Source organism: Coloeus monedula (genome assembly GCF_965178545.1).
Source record: "Coloeus monedula genome assembly, chromosome: 21".
Taxonomy (NCBI): Eukaryota; Metazoa; Chordata; class Aves; order Passeriformes; family Corvidae; genus Coloeus; species Coloeus monedula.
The window spans coordinates 10,296,215-10,308,758 of NC_138801.1; the positions used below are offsets into that span (position 1 = coordinate 10,296,215).

At 49.9% G+C, this 12,544-nt stretch overlaps 1 protein-coding gene across 11 annotated transcripts in view; it reads left to right on the top strand.

Annotated features, from left to right (window-relative positions):
• ZNF618 (zinc finger protein 618) overlaps positions 1–12,544 on the top strand; it is a 132,429-nt gene that overhangs the window by 71,773 nt on the left and 48,112 nt on the right. For all 11 annotated transcript variants that reach the window (XM_082295143.1, XM_082295148.1, XM_082295151.1 and 8 more), the window contains 2 exons: positions 620–697; positions 7,442–7,480. In XM_082295143.1, coding sequence (XP_082151269.1) covers positions 620–697; positions 7,442–7,480 — 117 coding nt within the window. The remainder of the gene's footprint in view (positions 1–619; positions 698–7,441; positions 7,481–12,544) is intronic.

The following is a 12,544-nucleotide window of genomic DNA, read 5'->3' on the forward strand; positions in this document are numbered from 1 at the left end:
TCAAATGACTGTTTGCAGATGTGTGTTTTCTGGAATTAGAGACACAAACTGAGAAGAGAGACTACTGTGGTCATGTGCTTTTCCTTAAAAAGGGCAAAAGTTCTATTTGTATCTATTTGGTTTCCTCTGGGTGGATATTTACCAAATCTCTGTGGGTTTCTTGGGAAATTTGTACATTGTGCATTTCTTGAGAAATTTTGAAAACTCCTGGCCTCAAGATAACATATTGCCTTCTTTTTTCAGTTGAAAAGGATTTTTTCCCAGCTACTAGGAACTTACTGAAAAGTAATTCAAGGTTATTTCTGTCCATAGGAAACATTAGTCATTATTATAAAATTATAAGTCAGGCTATTTTGAGCGTGGCCCTTTCACGTTAGCAAAGTTAAAAAGTTACACTGAAAATGTAAGTTCAGGGTAATATGCCAAGGAATCTTAAATAAGGCTGAAAGGAAGAATAGTGTCTGGGATAGTGATTTCCTGCATTTATCTCCATGAACCTTCCAAAAATTACTTTGCTGCAATGTGCACTCTTCTGCCCGCAGTTCATGGAGCAGTGTGCAGGGAGGCTGTTTTTCCTGATCTCCTATGGTGATGTGTGCTTCTCTCTCTTGTTTTCCAGGGTCTTACGAGTGTGGAATATGCGGGAAGAAATACAAGTATTACAACTGTTTCCAGACCCATGTGCGAGCACACAGAGGTATCTCACTCCTGCTGAAATCCTGGGAATCCTGGGTAGCACAGGGCCAGGGCAGGCTCAGGCTGAGAGCAGGGAAAGGTTCTTCCCCCAGAGGGTGCTGGGCACTGCCCAGGCTCCCCAGGGAATGGGCACGGCCCCGAGGCTGCCAGAGCTCCAGGAGCGTTTGGACAGCGCTGCCAGGGATGCCCAGGGTGGGGCTGTTGGGGGGTCTGTGCAGGGCCAGGGGCTGGACTCTTGGATGGTCCCTGTGGGTCCCTTCCAGCTCAGGATATTCTGTGATTTTATGTCTATTTTTAGGAAGGTTTTGAAGGTTGCTCTGCTGCTTCCCTGGTCACCAGTAATTCTTCTCTGGGGTAGCCCATTGAGAGGGGCCCACTGATAAACTTTGGGGCTGTCTCAGCTTTGTGGTCTTTACTGCAGCAACATTTTTCCCCAGATCAGGAGCAGCTCCTGTGTTCGGGGTCAGTATTTACTGCCCAGGGCTCTTGAGGGCCTCACTGTGTGCAGGGGGAGCTGCAAATCACAGAGTTTCTCCTGGCAGGTCCCAGTGGCAGCAGTGTGGTGGCATCTCCTCGAGGTGCTCCGTGCTCCTGCCCAGCTGGGAGTTCCATCCCTCCCTGAGAAGTCAGTGTGGGAGGATATAAATCAGATATGGGCATTGTGACTGCTGTATTTTTATGTTCAAATCAAAATGCTCCTTGAGCTGCCCCTGTACCCCTGCTGCCAGCTGAGGTCACTTCCCAAATGCACTGTGTGGATGAAAGGTCTCCTGCTTGGTCAGGAGTGGCTTGAGCTGAGTTTTCTGTAAGACTGAACAATCCAATATTGTGTAATTGCAGAAATGTGAAAGTTTGAGGTGGTTTGTTCAATCAAAGTGTAGTTTGCAGGGTTTGGAGCTCTGAAATACCAGAACAGCAGGGACTGGAAACCAGCTCCTCCTGTGCCTTTCTCTGGGTTTGTTTCCTGTCACTGAGGTGACACTGGAGTCACTGTGCCAGGCTGGCAGGAGCATCTGCTTAACTCCTCAGGTGTAACCAGTGGTTGAAAATCCAGGAATAATGGAGGCTAATATTAAGTTTTAAATGCTCAAACTCTCAAAAGTCAGCACATGCACGGCCAAGAAGTGAAGGTGCATCCTTAACTGCTCAGAGTTTGTCACAGTCTCATCCCTTAAGTGCATGGTTGCATATTCCTTATGTTCTGTTTAATATCACAGAGCTGCTTCTGTACCCCTGGATACACACAGAATTGTTTTTCCATGCTGGTATTTCTTTTCTAAATACCAACAGAATTCCTTAAAGTCCTTTAAATGTAGCTGCAAGTAGCTTCACTCTGCATCTTGAGGAAAAAAAATCCCAAAAATAATAGGGATTTGCTTTACCATTACATCACAGCATTGCAATAGTTTTGCAATAATAATTGCATTTAAATCTGGGTATTTAAATCTGGGACAAGAATTGCTTTTATTTTTCTTCTCTTCCCCAAGCACTATGGGATGTTTAATTCTGCTGGAATTTAGGAACTCTGTTAGTATGAGGTCACCTCCTAGTGTGTGATCTAATTGATTTGTATTTATTTCTATTTTGATAATGAAATTAAGCTATATATTAAATTATATATATATAGACCTGTACATTTGATACCCATAGTTTTGACATGAACTCAGTGGAGGCACGACTTTACCTTTTGCTTCCAAGGTCTTTGTCATGTGTAGTTGTAGAATATGGAAATTTTCAAAATTCTGAATGTGGAAATTTATCAGTAATTCTCACATGAATGCTGGAGAAGCAGAATTTATATCTGTGATACTTAGAAAGTGTTGGTTTATGTTACTGTAAATGGATGCATGTAGTAGTAGCATTTAAAGTGCATTTGAATTGCCTTAAGACAATAAAAATACAAATGAGGTATTTATTCATCTACACTCTTCAGCAAGAAATGAAACTGCAAAGGTGATGCAGCTCTGGCAGTGGGATTCTCCCAGGGAGCTGAGGCACTGAGCAGAGTGTGCAGGTCTGCAGAGGAAGAACCTGCCAGGGAAAGGTTAAGGATGGGTAGGAAAAAGAAGGAAGAGTTCTTTGGAGGAAAGCCCTGTGTGGTATTATCCATGAGCTGTGCATGGACTGGACCAGGAACAGTGTTGGGATGGCAGAAGACTGCAGGAGTGAAGGGAATTTTTGTGAAGGATACTTTTATTGCCCTAAGGCTTCATAGAGGAGAAGGGGCTGGGGCTGCCCCATGGTGGCAAACGTGGGGTAACGTGGTGGGATCATGGCACTGAAGGGGTCACTCTGCACGTTCCTGTTCTCCCTGTGATCTCCAGTCCATGTCTCAGACACAGTGCCAGGGCACTGGCAGCCAGCTCTCCCAGGGCTGCTTTCCTCGAAGCACTGGAATGTGAGCTCTCTTGGCCCATTCCGTGCAACTCTCAGCTGCCAGAAACTCCAATCCTGAGCCCTTCAGTTGTTTCTTTCTGGCTGGGCCAGGGAGGAGCCGGACTGCAATGGCAGGACCTGGATTCCCTCTTTGCAGGATGGATTTTCTGGGTGCCAGCCATGGCTTTCCCAAGGTCTGGCCACCCATCAGTCGTTCCCAAAGTTAGACTAATCCTGGGAGACTCACCAGCTCAGCATCAGAGGAGCTAGAACAAAGTGAGGCCCCTTTCTTCTCTTTAGGTTTTTTGGCCATTCCAGCAGGAATAGCTGCTGTTTGTGATTTGCTGACGGATACACCCTGTCCCAGGCCTCTGCTCTCTGCTTGTTTGTGTGGTTCCTGTGTCGCTAACGGGCTGTGGCCAAGCCCTGGGATCATCCTGCAGATGGACAGAGCAGGGGATAGAAAAGGCTCAGCCCAGGGGAGAGCAGAGAAACTGGTGTTGATCTGCTTTGGACCTTTGGGGCAGAACAAAACATCTGTGTCACCAGCTCTTCTGTCACCGCTCAGTGACACAAAATGCAAGTTTTGGGGGCCTCCAGTTGTTCTTGCTTTGACCTGGGTTATTTCTGAGCTGGTTTTTGCGTCCAGGGCCCACTTTGGAGCTGTGGCAGGGGAGCCTGGGCCTTACAGCAGGGGGAAGGTCTGTCACCCTCTCTGCTCGTGCAGTCAAGCCATCCTTATCCACTGCTTGTTTTTCCCTGTGCAGAACTTAATGTCTTCTCAACATTTGAGCTGTGCAGTTCCACATGAAGAGTTTTGCCCTGGCAACATCACATTTTTATTTGCAATGAGCATTTTTTTGAGAAATTTTCTGGATTTTTTTATAGCTGCACCTGCCTCCACTCCAGCTCTCTGTGGCAGACAAGCTGCGTTAGAGGTGACCTGTGTTCTTGAGGCTGATTTCTTTTCTCGTCTGCCTTCAGCAGCACGGGAGTTTATATCATAAAACGGGGCATTTTCTTAGTTTATTGAGTGTTCCCTGTGGCGCTGAGCATTGGCTGGAGAATTTCAGGGAGTGACTGCTCTGGCAGTTTGCAGAAGAGCTGAGACAGCTCTGCTTCAGGACATGCTGCCTCACAGGGACAAGTTCCCATTCTGCTTTCCCCTGAAAGCCGAGATCCAGGCACGGAAATCCCCATGTAAGGGCTCTGCAAAGAACCAGAAACGTAGGTAAGAAATTTCCCCACTATGTTTCATCGAGGAAGAAAGGAAAAGGTTGAGTTCCTTCCCCTTCACCTCCCCGAAACACACAAATAAAATAAAAAAGAAACCCAACAAAAAAGTTATGTTGCAGAGCTGAAAGGCTCCTTTGTGAGCTGCTGTGCAGCCCTGCAGGATCACAGCTCCTTCCTCCTGCTGGAGTTCAGCTGGAGCAGAGGGGCTGCGCATTCCTGGTGCCGATGGAAGGCTCTGTCCCAAATGTTACCGCTTCGCCTACACGCAACCCAGGGCTTAAAAATGTTTTGCTTACGGTGCTTTTATTTCAGCTGTGTTAAAAGGTTTGGATTGCCTTCAGGAGTTAGTCAGCTAGAAAGTTCTGCTTTGTACGGTTGGGTCGTGTTTAAGCAACATGAGCAGCAAAACATCTGCATGTTTTGAGTCAGGAAAATTATTTCACTTTTAGATAACTCCAAAAAAAAAAAAAAAAAAAAAGGCTGAAATTGCTTTATTAGACTTTCAAACAGCAAATTTATAAACCTCTGGGCTGAGGCCAAGCAAGGGAGATTTGTACCCAAAGGAGAATTCTTCCAAAAGCAAAGAAAAAAAATAGCAAGGCTCAAGTTTAACCCTCGCAGGATATATCGCCTCTAGCCCAAGAATTGGTGGAAGTTCTCTGTTTCCAGATAAGCTTTTCTGGGCTGAATGATGATTTTGCTCAAGTTGTTTTTCATTATTATTTATTTACATTATAAGTTGTTGCATTGCCTCCCTCCAAGCTCTCCATATCCTCCCCACAGGGCTCTGCCAGCCGAGGGCTGAGCTGCTCCCACCAGAACAGATGCTGGATGCTCTGAGGGGGACTGGATTCTTCAGGCCAAGTTTCGAGTTTCACCAATTGTTAAAAAACTTCTCAAAGCTTCTAAAGTTTCAGATTTATGTTTTCCAAGAATGGGTTCTGCTCAATTCAAAAAAATATGAAAAGGAAGATGACTCATTCAAATGGTGAATATGGAAAAATGCTTTTTTCCAAAGTGCACATTTTTTGGAGTCTGAGTTAAAGCGCTTCTGTCACTGAAAGGATTTTGAGGTGAGGAGTAGAAAACTAATAGAGAAATAACCATCCCTGAGGAGAGATGGTGTTCCTGAGCCATAGAAAGTTGGGGTTCATTCGTTTATTTGTTACTGAAAATATCAGATGATTTTGGGGACGTCCATTGCCCTCTGCCCTGCATCCAAAGATCCATTTTTCCTGTGCACATTTCCCAGTCTGCAGCAGATACTCATATGAGATGTGGGAAGTTTCTTGGGACACAGGAGTTAACTGGCTGATTTTCCAGCTTCCTTGCCCACCTCCCTATTCTTAGTGACTTTTGCAACTTTCTCAGAAATTTGTCTTTTGTTTCACAGCTGTAATTACTTGGTCTGAGCTCAAAGGTGATGTGGAGTGGGCTGTTAGGGGATTTTTAGTTGGTCATTTTTTAATTCATGAATAGTTTAGTGGGTCTTATGACTAAGAGTAACAACATTTCTTGACGCAGTTCAGAAATGGCTGTTCCTTAAACCTTTGTGTGTTGCCTGATTCTTGTTAAAGTTGACTGAAGTACTTTTTAAAGCTGTTTAAATAGTGCGTGTCTTTTATGGTTTATTTATGCCATTGCTTGTGAGGACAGCATTTTGTATAAATCCATTGTGCCATAGCTGCTTTTCCTTGAATGATGGGTGGGAATTCAAACAAGTAGCAGCTGTGGAAAAATCCTGGGCTTTGCTGTTGAGGTTCTGCACCTGATACTGAGGGTTTCTGATCTGGCCCGAGTTTATGAAGCTGTGCCAAATTAATACTGTTGCCTAGAAAAATGATCTAATCAGGCAGGTTAATCAAGTAGAAATGTACAAATTCACAAACCCACAATCATTTGTTTTTATTATTTTTAAGAAATAAGGAAATTAAATGCAAACAGTGCTCATTACTTAAGGTTGCGAATTTTAAATTCAAAAACTCTGTGCCATTCTGCAGCTGTGGTTTCCAGCGCAGCGCAAGCATCATTCCAACAGACATATGGAATATTTTGCAACACGGTTACATTATTAGATAATGTGACATACAGTATATGTAATTCAGGATGAATATGAAACACTTCAAACTGACTTGGAAATCCTAATCGTATATGATCCTTGACTTGTAACTTTGGGGTTTGTTTTCCAGCTTGCAGCTTTGCCTGTTGCATTCAGTTAAGGCTTGAACGTGATCTCTGCTCTGTGCTTCTTGCACACGACAGTGGAGGGAGCTTTTTCTCCCTTCTTTTCACATCTGCCGTCAATAAGACCAGGATAAAATCACCCTGGAGGAATCTGTGTGGCCCATCTCTTGTGGAGGCTTTGCCATCATTGCCTGTGGAGGGAGGGCACGGTGGTGGAGCCGGCTGTGCCAAATGCCATGGGAGCTGAGCCGGGTGCACTGGTCACTGCTCGCTTTCCTGGGCTCACAGCGCTTGCCCGGGAACTGCCTGTTCAAATGAGTCCAGAGGAGGCCACGGAGCTGCTCCGAGGGCTGGAGCCTCTGCTCTGGAGCCTGGCTGGGAGAGCTGGGGGTGCTCACCTGGAGAGGAGAAGGCTCCAGGGAGAGCTCAGAGCCCTTTGCAGGGCCTAAAGGGGCTCCAGGAGAGCTGCAGAGGGACTGGGGACAAGGACACAGAGGAACAGGACACAGGGAATGGCTTCCCACTGCCAGAGGGCAGGGCTGGATGGGAGATTGGGAAGGAATTGTTCCCTGGGAGGGTGGGCAGGCCCTGGCACAGGGGGCCCAGAGCAGCTGGGGCTGCCCCTGGATCCCTGGCAGTGCCCAAGGCTGGACACTGGGGCTTGGAGCAGCCTGGGACAGTGGAAGGTGTCCCTGCCCATGGCAGTGGTGGAACGAGATGGGCTCTAACATCCCTTCCAGCCCAGACCATTCTATAACCGCGGGCAGCTGCGCTTTAACCACGAGTCCTTGTTGGCCGTGTCGGCCTCGCAGCCCCGGGGAGCCCCTCACGGCCCGCTCCGTCCCGCAGTGCCGGGCAGAGCCGCGGAAAGGAGAGCGAGCGAGGCGGCGGTGGTGGGGGCCGGGGCAGCGCGGCCGGCGGATCTAAGCGCAGCTCTTTCTCTTTGCAGACACCGAAGCTGCCTCAGGGGAAGGAGCCTCACAAGGCAGTAAGTACAGCGGGGCGCCCCGGGCAGGGTGTGGCGGGGCGGGTCGGGCGGGGGTCCCGCTCCCCGAGGCGGTCCCGCGGGGCTGTGGCGGGGCCGTCGCGCAGGCGGCCGGCAGGGGGCGGCCCCGCCGCGGAGATGGCGGCGGCGGGGCAGAGCGGGCGGGCACGGCGGGGCAGAGCCGCTCCTCACGGCTCAGGGGGGTCTCTCAGGGCACGCCGCCCCTCACGGCCCGGCAGCTCAGGCGGTTTTCGCTGTCCCCCCGCCGTGAAGGGAGCGCGGTGCCCCGGGAGCTGCCCGGTAAGCGCTGTGAGGGCACCACGAACGGAGCTCCCCCTGCCTCCTTGGCCGGGAAGGGACAGGGCACTGCCGGGCTCCCTAGCGGCGTCAAGTCTTGTAGGACCTTTAAACCCTAAACCTTCAGCCTGGGGTGTGTGCCCCCGCCCCGGGGAGGGACAGACGGAGCCGGCCCAGGGCTGAGGAGAGCGGGTCGGGGCAGCAGTGGGAAAGGTGGCACCGGAGGGAGCTGGGGACAGACTCGTGGCCCGTGTGAGGGGTGAGTGGGAAGATGGAGCCAGGCAGTTCCCGGTGACAGGAGAATTGATAGATAATGGGCATAAAGTGGAGAGAAAAGAGGCTGGGGCTGTGTTGAAAGAAAAGTGCTCCCTCGTGCTGTGGAGCAGGCTGTCCAGAGAGGTGTGTCCTCCATCCTTGGGGGTTTACGAGACCAGCCTGGATAAAGTCCCAAGTAACCAGGACTGAGCTCGGAGCAGACCCAGCTTTGAGCAGGAGGTCAGACCAGAGATCTCCTGAGGGCTCTGCACACCTGGGTTTTGCTATGTGTTAGGTGAGAGCCATGATTCCCACTGGAAAGGTAAGTTCCCAACACTGGTGGTTGCAGATGGCAGCTTGGAAGCACCAAACTTACCCTGGGTGGGTATAGAAATGTTAAATAGTACAGAAAAATAAAAAGTACAACCACACCACCTTTTCTGAGCTCTTCCTTTACCCCGTTCAGGGATAGGTGAACAATTGGCATTAGCATAGGGGGGGTCTTGGCTTTCTGTCTGCAAAAGGAAGCAGGACTGACTTCACTGCAGGTGGGGAATGAAGATCCTCAGCCCTGAGCCAAAACATCTCAGTAGCAACCAACCATCACACACCAGTGTGTGTGCACAGTGTGCTGCTCACAGGGGCAGCTGGGCTCTGCGGCTGAGCCCTTCTCTTCTCCTTGACAGAGTCTAGCTCTGTGCAGGGCATGGAAACTCCTTCCCAGGCTCCTGTCACCTCCCTTGGTGTCTCTCTTTCAGTCATTGCTCAGCTGCCCGTTGGTGTTTTACTCATCCTGAGGCTTTCCAGGCTCATCTCCTGGCTCCCTTGCTCTGAATTTTGCTGGCAGGCACTGCTGTGTTCTGGGCTAGGCTGTGTGCTTCCTGAGCTTGCTGTTTGGGTATTGGGTACTTTGCCAGAGCTTGGGAACCACCTTGTGCAAAGGGGGTTTTTTTTGTAAGTCAGCTTCTCCCCTTCCCACCTGTTGTAGGAACTTTTTTGGCTGGAAAAGATAGGGCAGAGTGAGGTGTGAAGAGAGAAAAAGACATGAGGGCTCACACTTTTGGTGTGTGGGCAGATTCGATGTTGTTGGATCTATAGAAGGATTCCTGTGGATGTAAATGCCTCTTCTGTGGTGTCTGGGTCGTGGAGATAGGGGGACAATGGAACATCATGGGCAGAGGTATGGAAGAGAACAGCGAGAAGCCTGCTCCCCACATCAGGCTTCTGAGGAGCTGCTGTGGTGGCACTGGAGATGGGGCAGGGAGCAGTAGGAGGGGCAGGAGCTGCTTCCATCTCTGTGCAGGGTCTGGCCCCATCCCCAGTGCAGGAATTACTGACCCCCTTTGGACCTGCTGCACTCATATCCCGAAATAGTCTCATCTAGCTGAAAAAGATGGAGGCAAAAGCAAGCTGCCAGAACAGGGAGATGGTGAGTGGTGGGGTAGGAAAAGGAGAAGAAGGATCCACCATGGCCATGCCCTGCTGGAGGGACAGCCTGGACATGTCACCTGTCCTACAGAGTGGATGTGAGACTGCTTGGCCGGTGCTGCTGTGCCTAAGTGCCCTTGGCTGTGATTTCCTGACAGAGTCATCTTCCTCTTCCCTCCTTGTGCTCCAGTGAAACAACTCAGCTCTCTTCTTTCCTCCCTCTGCCTTCCCCTCTGAGGCTGGATTAAAACCCTGGCCTACCCTGGTCACTTCTGCACATCTCTTCTGCTTTTTCACTCAATGGCTCTCTTGTTCCCTTGTCAGTCTGTTTGCTCCTCATATATTTTAGGAATCTTTTGTTTATCTTTCCTTTCCTGCTATTTTTGCTTTGCCCGCTGCTGCACTGCTATTCCTCTGTGACCCGATCTGGCTGTTTGCACCCTCTCTTTTACAGATGTCTGCATTGTTCCAATCTTCCTCTGCTATTTCTATCTCATTGGGAACCTCTGCATTCATGGTCTCTGCAGGCATGGTTTGCTGCCCTCTCCCAAAATTTCTCAGTATTTAAGGGATACAGGAAGGTGTTGTTTTCTCTCCTGTGCTTCTCTGTGGGGCATGGATTGCATGCATCCTGAACCTGTGGGTGTGGAGTCCCTTGACCAGCGATGGGGCCCTGGATTAGTTCACATAACTACATTATAGTGCATCAGTTCGCATCCTAAACTGCAGGGTTTGAAAAGCTGATCAGGTTTTCTGCATGGTTGCTTGCTGGAGCCAGCTGTTACTCACAGCCACCAGTGGTCACCCAAGAAGTGTTGGTGAAGGCAGTGCTGTGTGTGAGGTGACATCTCAGCCGCTGCCTGTGCTGTGTTCCCTGGGCTGCCCTGGAGCAACCAGCTCTGATTTAGGAGGCAGAGTCTGGCTGTGAGAGTGAGCCTGGGCTGTGGGGAGGATGAGGGACTGAGCTGGTGGGTGAGGCTGTGCTGGAATGTGCCCTTGCCTTCAGGTCTGGGGGGCTGTGGTAAGAAGGGGCTATCGGGGGAAGGCCCATCCTGGCCTTTTTTCTTCCTGGGAAGAGGGGAGCCATGGTGCAAACTGGGACTCAGCTGAGATCTGTTGTTTGTTCGCTGCCTGCCTAAAGAGGAGACAGTGGTGTTTAGACTTTCCAGCTGGGAAAGCACTTTGAAGACTCCCTTGAGGAAAAACTGCTGCATTTAGTTAGTTATTTTCAGCCTTTGGGGGTTATAGTCTATTGATGATGTCTCTGGGACTCCCTTTATTTTTTTGGACCCATTCTTGAAGAGACACAGCTCTGTGGTGGTGAGGGGGGGATGTGCTCATGGGGACACAGCTGCATGGCTTTGGGAGCTCCTTTTCAAGTCTTGGCTCAGGGTCCAAGACCAGAATTCCCACATGAGAGAGAAGAAAACAATGCAACCCACAGTGCTAATGTGTTAAAGAGACTTGTCCGACTGCTACCAGCTTTAACTGGCAGGGAGGAGGAAGAGAAGAGGGTGATTTTGAATAAAACAGTCTATTTGATATGTTTTCCTAGACAGGTGTGGCTAGTTTGACATCTGGGTCAGCTGGGTCACTCACTGCTCCTGTAGACGAGTCTTTTCTGAGATTCTCATATGCCTGTGTGGTTTGCTCCAGACTTTGGGAAGTCCTCAAGGAAGATGTTTGGGCTAGGCCTGTGCTCTCATTCTCCATGGAAATTCCAGTCATGTTTAGGGGACTTACAAACTTTGCACAGTCTCCCTCCTGCTGCTCACATTCTACAGGACATTCTTGGCAACCGGTCACTGAATAAACCCAGGGGCAAGAGGGGGTCCAGGGCCCTGCGGGGGTAGGGACACGGCTGAGGAGCAGCTCCTCTCACCTGAGCAGGTGTTTGCACTGTGCCAGGGCATGGGGCAGGGCGTGTTCACAGTGGGCTGTGTTCAGTGCACATGTCCCAGGCTGGGGACACAGGTACACAGTCACAGAGGGCAGGGCTGGATGGGATATTGGGAAGGAACTGTTCCCTGGGAGGGTGGGCAGGCCCTGGCACAGGGTGCCCAGAGCAGCTGGGGCTGCCCCTGGATCCCTGGCAGTGTCCAAGGCCAGGCTGGACATTGGGGCTTGGAGCAGCCTGGGACAGTGGGAGGTGTCCCTGCCATGGCAGGGGGTGGAACAAGGTGATCTTTAAGGTCCCTTCCAACCCCAGCCAGTCTGGGATTCTGGTTCTGTGACGGCAGTAGTCAGCCTGTTGGAGTTTGGTACCATTCTTTTCTGGAGCAAAGAGGAGCGTACATACAAGAACATCTCTAGAGCAGCCATAACTGGTTTGCAGAGCTTGAAGGTGAGCTGAGTTTTACAGCTGCCCATGAAGTTCACCTGAGAGTGTGTGGGCACCTGGGCTTTGCTCTGCCTGCTCGCTGCTGCTCTTTCTTACAGTGCTCTGCCTTTTCAGACTGGCCCAGGGCAGAATTTGGGTTGCTCTGGCAAATGTTAATATGACACTTTCCTCATTTCACTTTAGCAATGGCCTTTCAATACCAAAATACCATACAATACCACTACAATACCACTACATTTGCTGGAGGCTGGAAGACCACAGATATAGCAGGTTGTGCTCCCAGTCCATAGCAGTTGTAAGCCCTTTGCCTGGCTGAGCCTCGGATCACTTCCCAGAGGAATATGGAATTCTGCAGGCAGGCAGGAAGCAGCAGGATGGAAAAAAAGTGTCTTGCCAGAGGCAACCAACGGATGAGTGGCACTGGAATAAAGTGCAGGTCCCTGGGCTGGCAGCCCAGTCCTTGAATGCTGGGCACAACCCCTGAATTGCAGTTCTGTGCCCTGGGAAAGAAACCAGAAACAAATGCACAGGGAAATGGGCAGGGAAGGATTGCCAAAAGCTGAAGGTGTCTCCAAGTACAGCTGATGAAGTGATTTCAGGTGTGTCTGGTTAGTGATCTGGGACTTCATGAGTGTTCCTCTTCCCAGGGGAGAAGCCCTGAGTCTGGGGGAGCAATGCTGATTGGTATTGTAGGGGAGAGTCCAACCATTCCTGGGTGCTTTAAATAAAGCACTGTTGAAAGTGGG